The 22,151-nt window shown below is 41.5% G+C and overlaps 1 protein-coding gene across 2 annotated transcripts in view; it reads left to right on the top strand.

The window, feature by feature from the left end:
• Nucleotides 1-22,151, top strand: part of WDR19 (WD repeat domain 19) — a 113,770-nt gene that overhangs the window by 76,112 nt on the left and 15,507 nt on the right. For both annotated transcript variants that reach the window (XM_042936595.1, XM_042936593.1), the window contains exons 29-36: nucleotides 6,867-6,944; nucleotides 8,209-8,305; nucleotides 9,941-10,065; nucleotides 13,501-13,582; nucleotides 15,233-15,383; nucleotides 16,266-16,389; nucleotides 16,974-17,050; nucleotides 17,358-17,482. In XM_042936595.1, the coding sequence (XP_042792529.1) occupies nucleotides 6,867-6,944; nucleotides 8,209-8,305; nucleotides 9,941-10,065; nucleotides 13,501-13,582; nucleotides 15,233-15,383; nucleotides 16,266-16,389; nucleotides 16,974-17,050; nucleotides 17,358-17,469 (846 nt within the window). In that variant the 3' untranslated portion in view covers nucleotides 17,470-17,482. The remainder of the gene's footprint in view (nucleotides 1-6,866; nucleotides 6,945-8,208; nucleotides 8,306-9,940; nucleotides 10,066-13,500; nucleotides 13,583-15,232; nucleotides 15,384-16,265; nucleotides 16,390-16,973; nucleotides 17,051-17,357; nucleotides 17,483-22,151) is intronic.

The raw sequence follows: 22,151 nt of genomic DNA, 5'->3' as shown, positions 1-22,151 counted from the left end.
CCATAACAGCCCATCATTTTTGTCATCTCTGTTTTTATGGTGTTAAGATTATTAGATATTAGAATGGTCAGCCTTATCCCTCCATTATGACATTTCCCATCAACCTTTCACCTAATGATTTCAGCACCCATTAATGTTTATTACCTGGATCCATTATTTTGTTAGGGGTTGCAAAATGGCAATATTTGTCATTCCTTCTATTCCATACCAACTATTTTGTTACTGTGAGATAAAGGAAAAATAGAGTAAATACTTGATTTTTTTTTTCCCCTCTGCTTACTAGTTTTAAGACTAATGAGTTGCAGGGAACCTGGGTGGCTCAGTTGGTTGAGCATCTGACTGTTGATTTTGGCTTACATCACGATCTCAGGGTCGTCAGATTGGGCCCCCGCATCAGGCTCCACACTGGGCATGGAGCCTGCTTAATATTCTCTCTCTACCCTTACCCCCAATTTGTGCTCTCTCTTGAAAAAAAAAAAAAAAAGAATAATGAGTTGGTTTCCTGCCATCCTCCAAAGGTGACCTCTAGAGATGCTTTTGTTTTTACTATCATTATGAACTCATAGATTTTTCGTATATTTGATTTCAATCCATTACATCCAGTCGATGTTTTTTATGCCCAAATGTGTCTTTAACTATTACTGCATTTTGACACAATCCTATTAATATTTGATAGATTCCTTGCCCTCAGGTACATGATATTGACTCCATTTCTTTTTTTTTGATTATATAAGTTTCAGTTGTACAGCTTTATAATTCAAAATCCATATATACTACAAGGTGATCACCATCATAAACCTAGTTACCATCCATCACCATATAGTTGACTCCCTTCACCACTTAACTTATCCCCCAGCCTCCTTCCCCTCTGGGAAACACCAGTCTGTTCTCTGTATCTGTGAGTTGGTTTTGCTTTTATTTTGTTTTAGATTCTACATATGAATGAAATTAGACAGCATCTGTCTTTGTCTGACTTATTTCACTTAGCATAATACCCTCAAGGTCCATCCATGCTGTCACATTTGGCAAGATTTCATTATTTTTTTAAGGCTGAGTAGTATTCCATTGTGTGTGTGTGTGTGTGTGTGTGTGTGTGTGTGTGTGTGTGTGTTCCACATCTTTATTCATTCATACTATGAATGGACACTTGTTTTCATATCTTGGCTCTTGTAAATGCTGCAATGAACATAAAGGCACATATATATCTTGGGGTGTTAGTGCTTTTATATTTTTTGGATAAATACCAAGAAGTGGAATGACTAGGGCATATGGTAGTTCTATTCTTAACTTTTTGAGGAATCTGCATACTGTTTTCCATAGGGACTGTATCAATTTTAAATCCTACCAACAGTGTACAAGGGATCCCTTTTCTCCACATCTTCTCCAACATTTGTTATCTTGTCTTTTTGATAATAGCCATTCTTATAGGTGTTATGTGATATCTTATTGTGGTTTTAGTTTTCATTTTCCTAATAATGAGTGATGTTCAGCATCTTTTCAAATGCCTGTTGGCTATTTGTATGCCTTCTTTGGAGAAATGTCTTTTCACATCCTCTGCCCATTTTTTAATCAGGTTAGTTTTGTTGTTGAGTTGTATGAGGATTTTTAAACTTTTTTTAAAAATGTTTATTTATATTTGAGACAGAGAGAGATAGAGAGCATGCGTGAGCAGGGGAAGGGCAGAGAGAGGGAGACACCGAATCCGAAGCAGGCTCCAGGCTCTGAGCTGTCAGCACAGTACAGTACCTGATATACGGGGCTCAAACCCACAAACTGTGAGATCATGACCTAAGCCGATTTCAGGTGCTCAACCAGCTGAGTCACCCAGGCGCCCCCATATGAAGATTTTTTTAAATATATTTTGGATATTAACCCCTTATTGGGTATATAGTTTCCACATATCTTCTCTCATTTCAGTAGGTTGCCTTTTTGTTTTGATGTCAGTTTCCTTTGCTGTGCAACTTTTAGTTTGATGTAATACCATTTGTTTACTTTTGTTTTTGTTTGCCTTGCCTTTGGAGTCAGATCCATCAAGACATCACTAAGACCAAAGTCAAGGAGCTTACCTCCTATGTTTTCTTCTAGAGTTTTATGGCCTCAGGTCTGACATTCAAGTCTTTAATACATTTTAATTTTTTGTGTATGGAGTTAAAAAGTGGTCTAGTTTCATTCTTTTCAATGTGGCTTTCCAGTTTTTCCAATACCACTTACTAAAGACTGTCCTGTCTTCATTGTTTTTGCTTTTGTCATAGATAAATTGTCCCTATATACGTGGATTTACTTCTGGGCTGTCTACTGTGTTCCATTAACCTGTGTGTCTGTCTTTGTACCAATACCATACTGTTTTGATTACTGTAGCTTTGTAGTATAATTTGAAATCAGAGAGCATGATACCTGCAGGCAGCTTTGTTATTCTATCTCAACACTGCTTTGGCTATTCAGGATCTTTTCTAGCTTCATACAAATTTTACAATTATTTGTTCTAGTTTTATGAAGTATGCCGTTGAAATTTTGACAGGTATTACTTTGAGTCTGTATAGTGCTTTGGGTAATAGAGACATTTTAAGAGTATTCTTCTAATTCATGAGCACAGAGTATCTTTCCATTTATCTGTGTCATCTTCAGTGTCTTTCATCAGGGTCTTATGGTTTTCGGTACACAGGTCTTTCACCTCCTTGGTTAAATTTACTGCTAGGTATTTTATTCTTTTTGATGCAATTGTAAATGGGATTGTTTTCTTAATTTCTTTTTCTGATGTTTCACTATTAGTGTACAGAAATGCAACAAATTTTTGCATGTTGATTTTGTATCCTACAATATTTAGTTATCAGTTCTAATAGTTTTTTGGTGGATTCCTTGGGTTTTCTATATATAGTAACATATCATCTCCAAATAGTGACAATTTAACTTCTTCCTTTCCAATTTAGATGCCTTTTATTTCTTTTTCTTGCCTAATTGCTGTGGCCAAATTCCATTTCTTGCCCCAGACCTGGAATCAGTCATTTCTCTAAGAAGGTCTAGTTCCTTTCAGCGAGAAATTGTTTTAGAGACCATAATTTGGGTGCTAGCAATATTCTATTTCTAAGCCTTTTCAGTAAAAGTATTGGCATTTTTTATTATGGCATAAAAATTAGTATTTTCTAAAAGTACCTGAATTTTAAGCTGGAGTGAAATTAGTAAAGTATGAAAATTATTCTCTGGCCATCCACAAAAGGCCATTTTATTTCATTATGAAAATAGTTTCATTCTCTGATTTTGTCTGCATATCCACATTTTCTAAAGCGTATTTCCGGGGCGCCTGGGTGGCGCAGTCGGTTAAGCGTCCGACTTCAGCCAGGTCACGATCTCGCGGTCCGTGAGTTCGAGCCCCGCGTCAGGCTCTGGGCTGATGGCTCAGAGCCTGGAGCCTGTTTCCGATTCTGTGTCTCCCTCTCTCTCTGCCCCTCCCCCGTTCATGCTCTGTCTCTCTCTGTCCCAAAAATAAATAAAAACCGTTGAAAAAAAAAAAAAATTTAAAAAAAAAAAAAAATAAATAAATCGTATTTCCTCCAGAAAGCCAGACTCAACGCTGCCAGCAACTCTCAAGAATACATTTCCCACCCTTCCTGCTAAAGATGGACTGGAATTCTGGCCCCAAATGCATAAGTCCAGAAGGGCTCTGAATTGGTTAGTTCAGGTGTCCACTACAAGATTAAACAACTGGTGGCCACAAGGATGGAATAATCTGCTTGGGCAAATTAGGTTAAATTCCAACCCCTAGACATTACACCTCTATTGTCATGGGGAATAGGGTCCTCTGAGGCATGGAAGTGTCAATGGAATACCATGGTTGAAATGAAAGTAGGAGCATTTCTCAGAAAAGTTAAAGGAATCGGTATCAGACAAAAGTATAGATGTCCCTTGCAGCTATCAAATTTTTCTCCTTTTATGAGTATTCTTTAATCCTCCCATAGCTACTTCTAGGTGTGGTGCTATATATTTCATTATAATAAATTTTACTAAGTTCAGAGACATGTGGCCTATAAAACCAACATATTTGTGTTTATTATCCATTACTAGGATAACTTCATTCATTCAGACAAGTGCATTCTGCACTTCACTACCAGAGAATTTTCCTGAAGTCCAGTTTTAAATCCTTTTATTCTCTAGCTGCATTGCCTCCCAGTTGCCTCATAATTTGTTCCCAATCTATTCTTCATGAACCACAGAAGCTTAGGTACCCCTGCAGGTGATCTTGTCTAACCTCTTCATTTTATTGGCGAGGAAACAAGAGGTCCCATAGGATGATATGACTTAACCTAAAGCCACCCAAATAGAAAGTAACAGAACTATGACTAAGTCTTCTTTCCAACCAAATTGCCTGTTACACTCCTCTATGTCAGTAGCCTATGCTACACTAGCCTGGCCACTTCTACCCGAGTAATTCAGGGCTCCCCTTCCTGTGTTCCTTCATTCTTGTGGTCCCCTACACCAAGGCCACCCACCCTCCTACACCTCTGCCTTTCATACTCCCACGCAACATGCAAGACCCACTTCACACGCAAGCCTTTTGTGAACTATCCTCTGGATGAAATTTCACCGTCCTTAGACTCTTCTCTAAGTATTTTGAACATCACCTACCACTACAGTTATCTCCCTTCAGATTAATAGCTCCTCAAGGTCAAGGACCCATTTCTTCATAGAGTGTTTAGCACATTATGGGCACTCAATAAATATTTGCTTAGTTGAACACATGTTGGTTCCCAGCTTAGTGAACACACTATATGGATGATATAAGTTTCCTTTCAACCCTCCATTCCTTTCTTTCCTTTCCACCTTGAGACACCCCCCCCTCCATTTGAATTTCTTATAATCTGTGCACTCTTACTTGCTGACCCATAATTGAGAATATCTTGAAAATGTTCACAATTTACCAACCCCCACCCTACCCCATCCTCTACCCCTTAAGGTTCTGAAATGCATTCTTGGTGCGTGTGTGTGCGTGTGTGTGTGTGTGTGTTGGTGTGTGTATAGTACAGCCCTACTTGAGACATTACCTGAATGAACCCATGATATGGATGAGAAAGATGGGTCTTCACAGGATCTTTTAACTGTGTTGGGGGCCTTCCTTCTTCTTTGCAGTCAGGTTCTGCCTTCACCACTCTGTAAACCTTCTCTAAAAGGTCCCCACTGCTAAATATAAAAGTCTCTTCTTCTCAGTCTTCACTCCATGTTATGGGAGCATTTTACACTATCATTACTGCATCTTTCTTATGACTCCCTTAGAACACTGCTTTTCCCATTACTTCTCAAATGGTCCCTTCTCAGCCTCTTTCACCGACTCCTCTACTCCAGTATGTAAGTGTTCCTCAGCATTCTGTCTCCATCCTTCTTTAATTTTTTTAAAAAAATTTTCAATGTTTTCTTTATTTTTGAGAGAGAGAGTGCAAGCAAGGGAGGGGCAGAGAGAAAGAGAGGGAGACACAGAATCTGAACTGGGCTCCATCCAGGCTCTGAGCTGTCAGCACAGAGCTCAGTGCAGGGCTCAAACTCACAAACCATGAGATCATGACTTTAGCCAAAGTCGGACACTTAACCGACTGAGCCACCCAGGCACCCCCCTTCTTTTAATTCTTGACAGCCACATCTATTCCTTACTGGCTCCCTTTTCCATCCTAACATTTTGGGTGTGTTCAACCCTCTGAAACTCATATTTAACTGGGCATCCTGTATTTTTATTTGCTATGTCCAGCAACATCAGATAGCACTGCTTAACATCAGTCCAAGCCCTTTATGGGTATTAACTTATTTAATCCTTAAGACAATACGGTGAGTTAGGTATTTTTTATCCTCATTGGGGTCCCAAGAGTAACCAGGTGATCTTTTGACCTCAGGCAGGCTGACCCCAGAGCCCTTGCTTTACCATGTCTCCATACTGGCGCATTCACCCAAAACCATCCACAAGAGCCATCGAGATGATAAGCTGTACAGGATTTCTCTTCCTTACAGCATCGCTTCCTTACAGCAGTGGCAAAAGCAGAGGCAACAGATTTGTAAAGGCTTAGCTTTCTTGGACTGACGACTACCACAGTGAGTGAAGTGTGTAGAAATTCTGCAGCCCCAAGGGCCTCTCCACCCCACACGTTCACCACAGTCTCTTCTGCACAAGGAACTTCCAAACTTTTATCTTTTTCCCTTAAGCATAGCAAGCTAGGCCACATGTTGCTCTGTCCCTCGTAACGGTTTCCTTCTTTTTCTGGTGGCTCTTTGCACTGTATCATTAATACAAGCACAGCACTGCCCTCTTCAGTGTTCGTTCCCTTTGGTGGAGCTCCAGTTGCATTGTTGGCTCACCCCTATTTTACAGACACAAGACTCTTAAGCCTCCTCGTCAGTAATTATCCCTACTAAAACACATTTCCACCCTCCGATATCGTACGTAATTTTTCCTGATCAACACCACACATCAGTGGGACTCGATGCGTTTCCTTGGGGAGCAGTGGAGACGCAGTGCTTGGTACTGTGTGCTTGCAGAAGGCCTAGTTCCTGCACTCAAGACCTTATTCTCTACGTGCCATGTTCACCTTGAGAAAGTTTTTACTGAAACATCCAAAAAGTATATTCTGTGTGGGGGGGGGGGGAGGGGGGAATGGTCTTTTGATACAGCAACTGAGAAAAGCTGTAGCTTTTAAGGATAGACTTTTATTAATGGAGACTCTACAAATAAATGAAGAAAGACCCTAAATTTATATCATGTCAGGACTTGACTATAGCCATTTTTACGATTTTTTAATTCTATTTCCTCAGCACAAGGTTTTCTGCCCCTCCTCCCCTTCCTTTCTAATTTTAAGATGCTGAATTTACTGTTTCTTTCTCTTCCTAAACAGATTGGTCAGGCCAAAGATGAACTGCTGACCAGTCAGCTGATAGACCACCTTATGGGAGAGAGTGATGGCATGCCTAAGGTACTAGAAATGTTGTCTTCTCTTGGGTTCTAAGTATTTTAGTTACCATTTGACTTTCTTCTGCCCTGTTTTTACAAACTTGTAAAGTTTTCTCTCTGAATATAATCTTCTAGACAGTCCCTGCATTTTAGAGGATATTGGGTATATTCACCCTTTGAAATTGGCATTGTCCCCTGTGAAACAGCCACAATCCTCTAGATAACAATTCACACCACCCACAACTTTCCTCAAATGTTAAAGAGTTTTATTTATTCTGGGAACTTTGAAAACTATTATTAGAACTATGAGCATTAATCCCTAAAAATCAGTATACTTTGTTCATATTTCAAAAATTGTGTTAATAACAATCATATTTAGCGTAAAAGTAACTCACTATAAATATAAAGTAGAAATAAATCATTAAGAACATATTTTCTAAGTATGTGACTCTTGGGAGTTCATTCAGACATTGGTCTTCTCACAGTCCTGATGGGGACAGTCCCCTTTGAGAACACCCCCGAGTTTGTTCTTCCCTTTTGTTTTGATGTCTGAGGTGATCTTCTTGTGAAGGAAGTCAAGTTACTGATTTGGAGAGAAGGTGCCAGAATGTCATAGCTGGAGAGGATGGTCGCAGTCCTGATCCCTGAGTCCATAGACAGAAACGGGAGACCCAGGGAAGCTAAGTTAACCTACCAAAGGGCACAGGCCCTTAAACTGTTCCAAACCACCTCACCTCACGTCCACTTATTCTAGTAATCAGGAAGACAGTGTCAGGTATATAAAATTGTCTATAGGTGAAGAGAACGGGAACAGAAAATAATCAAAGGCCAGCGTTCTTATGGGCCAGAGAAATTTATATAGGTGTAAAAACTTCTCTAAGTTTTTGCAAAGTTGATATAAGAATACATTTTGCTATCGCACACAGGAGATAACTCTGTGGAGTAGCATTAGGAACACAGACTCTGAAGCCTGATCACTGTGGCTCAAATCCAGACTCTGGAGAGGTCCTGTTGTGTGTGTTTCTCATCAGTGCAATTAGTGTATAACCATGCCTTCTTCCCAGGAAGAGCATGAGGATTTAAACACATTAATATTTCGCAAGTACTTAGACTATTACCTGGCACATATTAAACTATGAATAAATTCATGATAAAAAAGTAAATTCTTTATTCAGTGGACTTTTTTAAACAATATCAAAAGTGGATTCCAACTAAAATGAAAAATTTTAGGTGTTTGTCCCCCTGGCTACTGAAGAGTGATGTTTCTCTAATGGTTTGTATGTCAGGATGCCAAGTACCTGTTCCGCTTGTACATGGCCCTGAAACAGTACCGAGAAGCTGCCCGGACTGCCATCATCATTGCCAGAGAAGAGCAGTCTGCAGGTACGTCCCTGACATTCACGTTTGTCTCGTAGTCAAGTAGTAGAATCAAGCTCCAAACTCTTTTCGAAATGCCCCAGAAAAAGTAGCCCTTTTCTAATCTAGGTTTGCTTTGAACCCAGAAGATGAGGAGAATGACCATTTCTGGGTTTCAGAGAAGTACAATAATTGACCAGCACAGGGGGATCTAGGTAACTCCACTAACGCCTTCTCTCGGTAGTGCTATTTCCTCTTCTCACGGCCTCGCAGCTCTTGTCTCCGGGACAGTGCCCTCTCCCCTCTCCAGCCCAGTGCCCCTCTCGTACACTTTGCCACACCTTCTTTCCATGCCACATATTTGACTTTAACAATATGAAAGAGATTGGAAAGTGGAAGATGGTGTGATGTTATTATTGACCTAGTTCTTAATAGTACGCAGGGACCATTTATAGAGCCTCCATAAGGCTTCTCTTCCCTTGCATGCTCTCTAAATGTTTATTGATTAAGTCAGAGAATTAGTCTCGTATCTTCACTAGTTTCTGCAAGCTGATTCTTCTAGATGTTCAGAAATATGGAACACAATTTTGGCAAATACAAAATGGAATGAGTCACTGCTTTACTCAGTTTACGTTGATCTAGCACCCACTGCGAGATACACGATTCAGAGGACTGTGCCACAGTCCCGCCCTCAGGGAGTCCTGATTTGGTGGGAGAGAGTTGTTATAAAGGATGATAAGTGCCAGAATAGAACAGAAATCCACTAAAAGGGCACCGGGAGAGGGATCCACCTCACCTGAGGGTTGGGGGTGTTGTAGGGAGTTGGAAGATGGAGAGGAGAGAAGGCAACAGAAGTTTCAGCTGAGTTTTGAAAGGCTGAGATGGCAGAAGATGAAGGAGAAAGGCATATGCAGGGAGAGCAGCAGCAGCGAAGGAGGACACAGACTCAGAGGAGCAAGGGACTCCTGGGCACCTATTGTGGTGGGGGGAGGCAGGAGGGGAGGGCAGAGGTAGGGTTAGGAAGGTAGGAAGAGGCAGATCCTGAAGGGCTCAGGACCTTGGCTCAGGAGTTTGCACATGATCCCTAAGGCCTTTGGAGGGTTTTACGTTGGGGTGTGACCTTGAGCTTTGACAAGATCACTCAGACTTCTCAGAATAGAGGCAGAAGCAGCACAGAGGAACACCCAATAGGGCATGGCTGCAGAGAGATGGCGAGAGGCATTACAGCAGGCCTGGGACCAGGCTGGATTTGGGAGACCTAGAAGGTGACTCGGAACTTGATCACCATCTGCTTTGGGGGCAGGTGGAGCCCTGAGGAAGAGGGAGGGGTCTAGGATGACACCATTTGCTCCCTGAGGGACTGGTTGGGTATTAGCACCATCAATTACCACAGGAAAAACTAAGCTACTTTATGTAAGAAATTATAAAGATATTGCTAATAACAGAATCTACTTGTAAAATGAGGGCCCACATTGTGATGAGCACCGGGTGATGTATGGAAGTGGTGAATCACTGTATTTTCACCTGATACTAATACTACCCTGTGTATGAACTCACTGGAATTTGAATAAAAACTTTAAGAAATAAAATAAAATGAGGGCCCACAGAAAGTCCTCAGATTTCATCCTTTGCAATAATGCCATCTTGCCGCCTTTTTCCAAGGAAACTATCGGAATGCACACGACGTTCTCTTCAGTATGTATGCAGAACTTAAATCCCAGAAGATCAAAATTCCCTCTGAGATGGCCACCAACCTCATGATTCTGCACAGTTATATCCTCGTGAAGGTGAGGCCTTACAGTGACTTGGGACATAATCTGCCAAGTGAGTTTATCACCCGAAGGATTTTTTTTATGGGCACCCCTCCATTGGATGAGCGTGATTTTCTAGATCTCTATGTTGTTAAGTGAAAAAAAGCAACATAGAATAATTGTACAATATGCTGCCTTTTGTGTACAAGAGGGAAAAAAATAAGAATGAATAAATATTGCAAGTAAAATGAGAAATATACTCAGAAGTCTAGCTAGCAAAAGTAATTTCCTAAAGGGAACAAGACATGGGACAGAGGGGGCCTGGTACCATCCCAATCAGGCGATAAAAGGGAGCATATCTTTCTCCGTGTACGTTGTTTTACCTTGTTTTGATTTTGAAGCACATAAATGTATTACCTGGCCAAAAAAAAAAAAAAAAAGACATTTTTGTTCAACCAGAGCTTCTATTAATTCTAAGATCGTGGATTTTATACAATTCCATGATTTTTAATACTATTTAGTTTTCATCTGAATATAAAAATAATACATATTCACTGAGAAAATTTAGAGAGTGTAGAAAAGTATAATGAAAAATTTACCCTTTGAGCCCATCACCATACATAACACCTGTTAACGCAGTGCTGTATACGCCCTCCATACTTCTATGAAGACATGTGTGCACGCTTTTTTTACATTAGTATTTATGTCCAGTTGTCTGTTCTGTTTTTTCAATTAGTAATTTTTTTTTTAATTTTTTTTTAACCTTTATTTATTTTTGAGACAGAGAGAGACAGAGCATGAATGGGGGAGGGGCAGAGAGAGAGGGAAACACAGAATCGGAAGCAGGCTCCAGGCTCTGAGCCATCAGCCCAGAGCCCGACGCGGGGCTCGAACTCACGGACCACGAGATCGTGACCTGAGCTGAAGTCGGACGCTTAACCGACTGAGCCACCCAGGCGCCCCACAATTAGTAATTTTTAATAAAAAACAAACTACAGCACGCAAACCTCAAATACTTGTGTGTACAGTTTTCTTAAATATTATATGTGTGTGTATCCACACACACATAAACATATCTTTGTAAAGATACAGACAGAATCCAACCTACGTATTTTTCCAGATTTTCATTTATATCAGAATATACCTTCCCATATTAATGTTAAATTGGCATTCAGGCCAGTCCACAAGAGCTTATTTAATTTTGACAGTACCTAGGATCACAGTAGTCATATTATGAATGACTTAGATCCCAATTATCTATAACAGCAGTGTCCAACAGAACTTTCTACAGTGTTAGAAGTGAACCATATCTGTGCTGCCCCACGTGGTAGCCACTAGCCTGGCTGTGGGGCACCTTAAATACAGCTGGTGCAACTGATAAACTCATTTTTTTTCCTTTACATAATTTTAATTTTAGGGGCACCTGGCTGGCTCATTTGGAAAAGCATGTGACTCTGATCTCAGGGTCATGAATTTGAGCCCCACGGGTGTAGAGATGACTTACAATTTTCATTTTAAAATTTAAACAGCCACATGTGGCTAGTGGCTACCGTGTTAGGCCACACAGTTCTGTAACACTGATTTTAAGGGAAAAATTAGAATTCCAGCTTGCAACCCCTTAGAGTACATTTCCCTCCAGAGCAGCAGGAAGATCCGTTCTCTCATGTGGAAAAGAGTAGAAAGGGAGAAGGGAGGTCTCTCTCAGCTTCAGACCTGAGTGGCAGTGCCAATGTGCTGGGGGCACAGAATCCAGCAAGATGGAACTTTTGGGGTCAGGGGGAGGATAGAAAGAGCTGGTGGAGGGCACCTGGGTGGCTCAGCCAGTTAAGCGTCCAAGTTCAGCTCAGGTCATGATCTCACAGTTTGTGAGTTGAAGCCCTGCGTCAGGCTCTGTGCTGACAGCTTGGAGCCTGGAACCTGCTTTGGATTCTGTGTCTCCCTCTCTTTCTTCTCCTCCCCTGCTTGTGCTGTCTCTGTCTCTCTCAACAATAAGCATTAAAAAAAAAAAAAAAAAAAAAGCTGGTAGAAGATGGGAAGCAAAAGTTAAGGAATCCTTATATAAGAAGCACCCTAAGTGATAGGGATGGTTCTCAAGTCTTTTTTTTTCCTCTGGCATTAAGGGCTGGCCTGTCACTTACATAGGACCAGACACCCTCTTCCCTCCCACTGCAGGGCCCCTGTGACTCTTCCCCTTTGCTGTAATGTTTGCCTCTTTCACAAGCACCAAACATTCCCAAGATTTTTAACTGTGATATCAGAAGTGAAACTGTTAACCTTTCCAAGTAAGAACAAGTTCATGTGAAAATGTCAGCACCATCTTTGACACCAAGGACTGAAAAGAGCCATCCACATTTCAGGGGATATCAAGACAGCTTTGGTGGATGTTTCCTCTCAGAGGTGGGACAGGGACTCTGGCTGAGGGACAGCCTGGGAACTTTGGGTCTGGATGACTGGGCTGGGAAGTCTGAGGCACAGAGAGTCAACAGAGGACAAACAGCAGGGGACTCCCTACCCTTTAGATTCAGTTAACAGAAGGTTGCAGTGCTCAGTAAATTCTACTATCATTCATTTGCTTAGACTGGATGCCTGGGAGTTACTCTAAACTTGCCCTGCACATTCTCACCAGTTCTGCCTCCTATTCAGTCTGTTCCCCTCACCCCGCACCCCCCACCCCTGTCAGCTGCCCCACCTTGCCTGGATGATGCAGCAACGTTGTGGCCTGGTCCTGTGGACTCTCCAGCTTCCTCTCATCTTTTTTTTTTTTTTTAATTTTTTTTTAACGTTTATTTATTTTTCAGACAGAGAGACACAGCATGAACGGGGGAGGGGCAGAGAGAGAGGGAAACACAGAATCAGAAGCAGGCTCCAGGCTCTGAGCCATCAGCCCAGAGCCCGACGCGGGGCTTGAACCCGCGGACCGCAAGATCGTGACCTGAGCCGAAGTCGGACGCTTAACCGACTGAGCCACCCAGGCGCCCCAGCTTCCTCTCATCTTAAGCATCACAGACCCTGCTCGTACTTAGTACTTACCCAATCTCAGGCCCCTCCAGCCATTGCTGCCCCTTTCCCACACGACAGGCAGCGCCCTTTTCCTTTAACAACTCATCCCCTTTCAGCCTGACAGACTCGGCCTTCAGGTCTCACGACCGCTTGGCAAAGTTGGTATCATTAGCCCTCCAAAAATGGCCAGGAAGAGATGGATCAGGGATTTGAACTCATGTCACATGGTCTAAGACAAAGTAGAGAACAGAGCACAGAGTAGAGGTAAGGCCAGTGAGGCCATGGTGCCAGGCAGCAGCCGCTGGAAGAATAAAGGAGAAATTCCAAGTGCCATAAGCCAAGTAAGGCTGCAAGGATCATGGAACGACCCTGTTCAGGGTCATAATCAAGGAGGGATTATTTTATTTGGGGCAATAAAGCATGAATTAGGTTGAATCAAAATCTCTAAGAAAAGTGAAACATGTATTTCAGATTCATGTTAAAAATGGAGATCATATGAAAGGGGCACGTATGCTTATTCGGGTGGCCAACAACATCAGCAAGTTTCCGTCACGTGAGTACTATCTGAGAAGAGCTTGTTACCTGCACTTCTGCATTCGTGTGGCACTGTGAGATCGATAGTCACTAACTCTGCAGCCACTATAGTAGAACGGTATGCCAAGACCACCTCCAGGTTTGGCAATTCACTAGGACTCACACAACTCGGCACATCGTAGTGCCGAAGGCTACGATTTATTTCAGCAAAAGAATACAAAACCAAATTGGCAAAGGGAAAAGGCACATGGGGCAGAGTCTGGAGGAGCACAGGTGCAAGCTTCCAAGGGTCCCTTCCAAATGGAGTCACACAGGACACACTCGACTCCTCCAGGAATGAGTTGTGTGACAGCACACGTAAAATGGGGTCTCCCAGAGGAGACTCAGTGCCCAGGGGTTGTACGGGGGCCTGGTCACATCAGCACCTCCCGCTTGGTATGTACTGAATTTCCAGACTCCCAGAGAGCAGGTGTTCAGCATAAACCACATTGTTTGTACCAAGAGTTTAGGCAGTGAGCCACTCTTATCAGTTCTGGAAATGGCAGAAACTCCTCCAAAATCCAAGCCCCACATGCCAGCCAAGATCAAGCAGATCTTTCTAAGAATAACCTCAAAACTACACACATGGGTACTATTATTATTTTCCCTATTTTATACTTGCCCGAGATCACACTATTAGCTAATAAGTCTGACTCTCTTCTCAACCATGATAGGCCATGCCCTCTACAAAAGATCCCATTATCCCATATGATGTATCATTATAACATTCTTCAGTTAATAGACTTTCCCACATTCTACGACAGGGCAACACAATTTTTCTGTAAAGGGCTAAACGTCTAGGCCTCGTGGGCCAAACGGTCTCTGTCACAACTACTGTTTCTACGTAAACCGTACATGAGCATGGTTGTGCTCCAAAAGAACTTTACATTTTTGGACATGGACATTTGAACCACATATAACTTTCATATGTCACAAAATATTCTTTTGATTTTTTTCAACCATCGAAAAATGTAAAAGTCATTCTTAGCTCATGAGTCGTACAAAAACAGAGGGCCAGATTTGGCTCACAGGTCATACTGCACCAACCCCTGTTCTCTAAATATATTCTTTTCTGTTACATGAAAAAAACTTTAAAATAACCATATACCATGCTGGCAAATGGTGTAACAGGACACACACTCTCACGACTGCTGGTGGGAATGGACGTTGGTATATGCCTTTCTAGAGAGCAGTTTGGCAATTTGTGCTAAGAGTGTTTTTTAAAAGGTCATGCTCTTTGATCCATTAATTCACCTTCTGGGTATCCGTCCTGGAGAAACAGATGCATGGAGAGAGGTTAGTGCATAACATTATTAATCTCCCTTACCATGCATCGGCAGTCCTGTCAAATGCAAAACCTTATCTCACCGGTAACGGGAGGATACATGCAGATGACCTCAAGCAAGTGCTGGTCCAAGTGTTCCATGGCAAAACACAGTATAATCACAGGAAGGACATTTTGATAAGCAGCGACTTCACTGCTGTGTCCTGTCCTTGTTTAACAGGTCACACATCTGGTTCTTTGCCAGAAAACACACATTTAGAGAGGTGTGATCCTGTTTTCCTCCTGAACAGGGACAGAGTCATGACGGTAGGAGCACTGTGCTTTCTGCTCTCGCTTGTTTTGCAGACATTGTGCCCATCCTGACATCTACTGTGATCGAGTGCCACAGAGCAGGCCTGAAGAACTCTGCTTTCAGCTTCGCAGCTATGTTGATGAGGCCCGAGTACCGCCACAAAATAGATGCCAAGTACAAAAAGAAGATCGAGGCTATGGTCCGGTAGGCAGTGACAGCTCTTTCTATCTAATCACACTTCACAAATGCGTTTGTTAGAATACGGCTGCTAGTGTGCAGGCTCGGCAAGAGAATGGATGGGGGGCAGCAATCAGGACTGTATTCAGCTACCAGCAGCAGAAAACCCGACAATGGCTTGAACAAGTCAGGATTTCTTTGACTCCTACACAAAGCATCACAGTCCAGGGCTGGTGCTGCTGGGTCCTGATGCCAGCAAGGACAGATCCCTCTGCCTTCCAGCTTTGCCATCCAGAGCATATAGAATTTCTCTCCTCATGAAGAGGCAGGTGGGGAGAAAACGTAGGGGCACGTTTGCCCTGACATTTTGGTGCCACGCCTGGGCACTAGCTTTGAAGAGATGCTAGTTAAGATTTCTCTACAGCTATGAGGTCTGATATGGTAACTGCTAGCCACGTGTGGCTATTTAAATTAAAATTAAATTTGAAATTTAGTTCCTCACATCACCCATATTTCAAGCGCTCAGAAGCTTCATGTGACTCATGACTACCATATTGGAGAGCACAAGATTAGAACACTGCCGTTGTCACAAGGAAGTTCTGTTGCACAGCCTTAGACAGTCTTTACCACTTGAGTATACAAAAGGGAGAGACAGAGGAGAAAAAGCAAGCTTACCCCTCAGTGACCCTAGAAGAGAGGACACAGCAAGACCCACCCATGTTTTCTGCCATTTACTGTGCCGTGAACTCTAACTCCTGCATGTGGCCCATATACTGTTACGGTCTGACCAATCTTAATTCCTCTTCCCCCCTCCTGAGCTAGAGTGCAGGCTGATGCCGAGCTTCTCTCTAGTTTCAGATTCTGACTGTGAAGAAGTAGGCCTGTTAAACACATGATTCTTTCTCACAGGAGACCTGATACATCCGAGACAGAAGAGGCCACAACCCCATGTCCCTTCTGCGAATTTCTTCTCCCAGAGTGTGAACTCCTGTGTCCTGGATGCAAAAATAACATCCCATATTGCATTGTAACAGTAAGTTTCTTTTTAACATATATTCACAATCCATCTGAATACTTGCTGTGTAAGAAAAAACACACTTGGGAATCAGATGGTCCTGGCTTAAGGCCTTTTTCTGCCACTTTATTGGCTATATAACCTTGTGCAGTTTGCTTTACCTTCCTGGGCCCAACCCTAACAATGCGTGCCTAGTGAGATAAACTGCAGGTTGAGGACAGAACATGAAGTCCTAGGACACTACCTTGGCATACTGTAGCACTGCATAAGTGGTGGTTTTTAGTATTAATTTTCATATTAAGACCTATTACAAAAATTTAAATACAGATTATTTGTTAATCACTAGGCTAACATAAGCTTTATTTTAGAGGAAAATAAATTTAGGTAATGATGTCACAAAATTGAACACCCTTCTATGAATGTGAGAAATGAAATCTGGCTTCAGTCTGTTTGACGCCATCTCTTTATAGTCAATCACCTACGTGAAATACCAATTTCATAATTTAGAGGTCTGGCTTTTAACTTGGATACGTGTATCGTAACTGAATGATGGCAGGAATTTTTTAAATGATGAATTTTACTTTTAAATGTACTCTTTCCAGGGTCGCCATATGTTGAAGGATGACTGGACTGTGTGCCCACATTGCGACTTCCCTGCCCTGTACTCAGAATTTAAGATGTAAGTGTGCATTGTTTCATTCCGCCACACGGATGAGGCCTTTGATTCAACCACTCTTTTATTCTGAGGTCTCCTTATTCATGTTCCTAAAGACCCAAGTTGTCTTCTTGGAAGAACTTTCTAAATGACCTTTGTGAACATTATCCTTAAAGGGGACCTTGCATGAGGACTGAATATTCCTAATTCTTAAACTGCATGATGAACATGACTAAGGAGGTGTAGACAGGAATAGCTGTTTTTCACGTTAGAATAACCCAAAGATAAAGGAATGTATTTAATTTTACTCTGCCTTTCCCTCCCCAAACAGCATGTTAAATACTGAAAGCACATGTCCTATGTGTTCAGAAAAACTAAACTTTGCTCAACTAAAAAAAATCTTGGACTGTACCCAGTACCTGCGAACAGAGGTAGAGCAGTGAGTCGCGCGTGCAGGTAAGTGCCAGACAATTCACTCATTTCCCAGGGCATGAGGGTCCACAGAGTAGACACGGCTTTACAGTTTGTATTGGCAACACCTCCTTTTTGTGCATCATGTAACTTGTCAGATTTGAAGAATCTACAACAAATCTTTGGTGTGCTTAAAAAATGCTAAAACGCAGGTTGTACAGTCTCCATGGTGACAAAGGCTATTTGGCCAACCAGCATCATGGATTTCAACTATGCTGTATTTTATCAAACCACATGTTCTTTTTAATCAGTCTGTTAAAACCAGAGCCAGCTTATGAACAATGGAGTTTTTTTAAGTTCTGAATATATTATAAAGGTTTTGGCTTCCACAGATTTGAAAAATCGCTTCTTTCCAAGTCTCATTTTTGCCACACGGAAGCTATACATACCCTTTCCATTTGAATTCCACTGGCAAGAATTTACTCATGGCCACAAATACTTCAAAGGGAGGCAGGGAAATGTGGTGTCTGCCTGGGAAGCCAAAAGCCCCGCCCACCCAAACCCGGGTGTCTCGTTGAAAGGAAAAAGTGAGATCGGTTCCTGACACGGTATCTACCCTCACTTGGTTAAAATGGAACTCTGCGTTTTCTCACTACCTGCCTCCACAGTCGCCTTTCCTCAGTAAATAGCAGCTCTATTCAACTAGCCGGTCAGGACGGAAACCCAGACGTTATCGGACTCCTCTTATCCTCGCCCCTTGCCCCAGTCCATGGGCAAGTCCTCTCATCCACCTGCAGTGTATCAAGTTCCCTTCACAAACCCTCTGGGAACTTTCTACTACACCTGCAAAAACAGCCTCCGCCTCCCCCTCCCGCTCACTGTGCTGCAGCCCTGCTAGTCTTTGCACAGCACCTGAGAAATCTTGCATTCCCACCAGTGGCACACAAAGGCTTGTCTGCCTTTTTGTTTATAATGTCCCAGTGGGTGTAAAGTGGTATCTCATCGTGGTTCTGATTTCCATTTCCCTAATGACTAAAGATATGGAGCATCTTTTCATGGGCTTTCTGGCCATTTTTGTACCTTTGGAGAACTGTCTATTCAAGTCCTCTGCCCATTTTTTAACCTAGTAATTTATCTTTTTGTTGGGTTATAAGAATTCGTTTTTTATTATTTATTTATTTTGAGAGAGAGACAGACAGACACAGAGACAGAGAGCGAGCAGGGGAGGGTCAGAGAGAGGAGGGGAGAGAATCCCAAGCAGGTTCCACACTGTGAGTGCAGAGCCTGATGCGGGCCTCCAACTCACAAACCGTGAGATCATGACCTGAGCTGAAATTCAAGAGTCGGCCCCTTAACCAATTGAGCTACCCAGGCGCCCCAAGTTATAAGAATTCTTAATAGACCCTAGATACAAGTGTTTTACCCAATAATCATTTGCAAATATCCTCTTCCATTCTGTGGAAGTATTTTTTACTTTCTTGATAGTATCCTTTGATGTAAAAATTTTTATTTTGATGAAGTCCAGTTTATCTTTTTTTCTGTCTTTAGTTATATATGCTATATGCACTTTTGGCGTCATATCTAAGAAAATATTTACAGCTGTTTCGCTCTAAGAGTTTTATAGTTGTTGCTCTTACATTTATATTTTTGATCCATTTAATTTTTGTGTACTGTGTTAAGTTAGGGATCCAACTTCCTTCTTTTGCCATGTACATGTCCCAGGACCTTTTGCTGAAAACTATTCTTCCCCATTGTTCCTGGGTTGTCTTTTAGTTATTGAGTTGTAAAACTTCTTTATTTGCATTTCCTAGATACAAATCTGTGAGATATATTTTGCAAATATTTTCTTTCTGTGGCTTCCCAACTCATTTCCTTAATGGTGTCTTTTAATGAGATTTTAATTATAATTTATACATTTTAAAATTTTATGGTTATTGTGTCCTGTCTAAAAAAATATTTGTCTACTAACAAGTCATGAGCATATTCTAATAGGTTTTCTTCTAGAAGTTATAGGTCTATGACCCATGTTGAAATTATTTTTGTTTATATGTGAGAGGAGGATTGAGATTCCCCCCATCCTACAGCTCCCTCAAGCAGATATACAGTCTTCCAACACCATTTGTTGAAAAATCTTTCCTTTCCCCGTTGAATTGCTTGGGTGCCTTTGTTGAAAACCAATGAGGTTTTAAGTATAGATGTTTCTGGACTGGACCCTCTCTTCTTTTCCATTGATGTATTTGTCCCCTATTTTAATACTCCATTGTTTTGGTTACTGTGACTTTATGACACATCTTAAAGTCCGGTACTTAAAGATCCTCCAGCACTGTTACTTTTTCCGAGATTGTTTTGACTACTCTTTTTTTTTTTTTTTAATGAAATTTGTCAAATTGGTTTCCATACAACACTCAATGCTCATCCCAACAAGTGCCTTCCTCAATACCCATCACCCACTTTCCCCTCCCCCTCACCCCCATCAACCCTCAGTTCTCAGTATTAAGAGTCTCTTATGGTTTGCCTCCTTCCCTCTCTGTAACTTTTTTTCCCCCTTCCCCTCCTCCGTGGTCTTCTGCTGAGTTTCTCAGAATCCACATATAAGTGAAAACATATGGTATCTGTCTTCCTCTGCCTGACTTATTTCACTTGCATAACACTCTCCAGTTCCATCCATGTTGCTACAAATGGCCAGATTTCATTCTTTCTCATTGCCAAGTAGTATTCCATTGTATATATAAACCACATCTTCTTTATCCATATTCAGTTGATGGACATTTAGACTCTTTCCATAATTTGGCTATTGTTGAAAGTGCTGCTATAAACATTGGAGTACAAGTGCCCCTATGCATCAGCACTCCTGTATCCCTTGGGTAAATTCCTAGCAGTGCTATTCCTGGGTCATAGGGTAGATCTATTTTTAATTTTTTGAGGAACCTCCACACTGTTTTCCAGAGCGGCTGCACCAGTTTGCATTCCCACCAACAGTGCAAGAGGGTTCCCGTTTCTCCACATCCTCTCCAGCATCTATAGTCTCCTGATTTGTTCATTTTAGCCACTCTGACTGGCGTGAGGTGGTATCTCAGTGTGGTTTTGATTTGTATTTCCCTGATGAGGAGCGACATTGAGCATCTTTTCATGTGCCTGATGGCCATCTGGATGTCTTCTTTAGAGAAGTGTCTATTCATGTCTTCTGCCCATTTCTTCACTGGATTATTTGTTTTTCGGGTGTGGAGTTTGATGAATTCTTTATAGATTTTGGATACTAGCCCTTTGTCCGATATGTCATTTGCAAATATCTTTTCCCATTCCATCAGTTGCCTTTTAGTTTTGTTGATTGTTTCCTTTGCAGTGCAGAAGGTTTTTATCTTGTTGAGGTCCCAATAGATCATTTTTGCTTTTAATTCCCTTGCCTTTGGAGATGTGTCAAGTAAGAAACTGCTGCAGCTGAGGTCAGAGAGGCTTTTTTCCTGCTTTCTCCTCTAGGGTTTGATGGTTTCCTGTCTCACATTCAGGTCCTTCATCCATTTTGAGTTTATTTTTGTGAATGGTGTAAGAAAGTGTAAGAATTCTTCTGCATTTTGTTGTCCAGTTCTCCCAGCACCATTTGTTAAAGACACTGTCTTTTTTCCATCAGATATTCTTTCCTGCTTTGTCAAAGATTAGTTGGCCATACATTTGTGGGTCCAATTCTGGAGTCTCTATTCTATTCCACTGGTCTATGTGTCTGTTTTTGTGCCAATACCATGCTGTCTTCATGATTACAGCTTTGTTGTAGAGGCTAAAATCAGGGATTGTGATGCCTCCACTTTGGTTTTCTTCTTCAATATTACTTTGGCTACTCGGGGTCTTTTGTGGTTCCATACAAATTTTAGGATTGCTTATTCTAGCTTCAAGAAGAATGCTGGTGCAATTTTGATTGGGATTGCATTGAATGTGTAGATTGCTTTGAGTAGTATTGACATTTTAACAATATTTATTCTTCTAATCCATGAGCACAGAATGTTTTTCCATTTCTTTATATCTTCTTCAATTTCCTTCATAACTTTCTATAGTTTTCAGCATACAGATCTTTTACATCTTTGGTTAGGTTTATTCCTAGGTATTTTATGCTTCTTGGTGCAATTGTGAATGGGATCAGTTTCTTTGTCTTTTTGTTGCTTCATTGTTAGTGTATGAGAATGCAACTGATTTCTGTACATTGATTTTGTATCCTGCGACTTTGCTGAATTCATGCATCAATTCTAGCAGACTTTTGGTGGAGTCTGTCGGGTTTTCCATGTATAATACCATGTCATCTGCAAAAAGTGAAAGCTTGACTTCATCTTTGCCAATTTTGATGCCTTTGATTTCCTTTTGTTGTCTGATTGCTGATGCTAGCACTTCCAACACTATGTTAAACAACAGCGGTGAGAGTGGACATCCCTGTTGTATTCCTGATCTCAAGGGAAAAGCTCTCAGTTTTTCTCCATTGAGGACAGTATTAGCTGTGGGCTTTTCATGAATGGCTTTCATGATGTTTAAGTATGTTCCTTCTATCTCAACTTTCTCGAGGGTCTTTATTAAGAAAGGATGCTGAATTTTGTTGAACGCTTTTTCTGCATCGATTGACAGGATCATATGGTTCTTATATTTTCTTTTATTAATGTGATGTATCACATTGATGGATTTGCGAATGTCGAACCAGCCCTGCAGCCCAGGAATGAATCCCACTTGATCATGG

This window comes from Panthera leo, chromosome B1 (assembly GCF_018350215.1).
Source record: "Panthera leo isolate Ple1 chromosome B1, P.leo_Ple1_pat1.1, whole genome shotgun sequence".
NCBI classification, from domain to species: domain Eukaryota; kingdom Metazoa; phylum Chordata; class Mammalia; order Carnivora; family Felidae; genus Panthera; species Panthera leo.
This window is presented reverse-complemented; position numbering and strand designations above follow the sequence as displayed.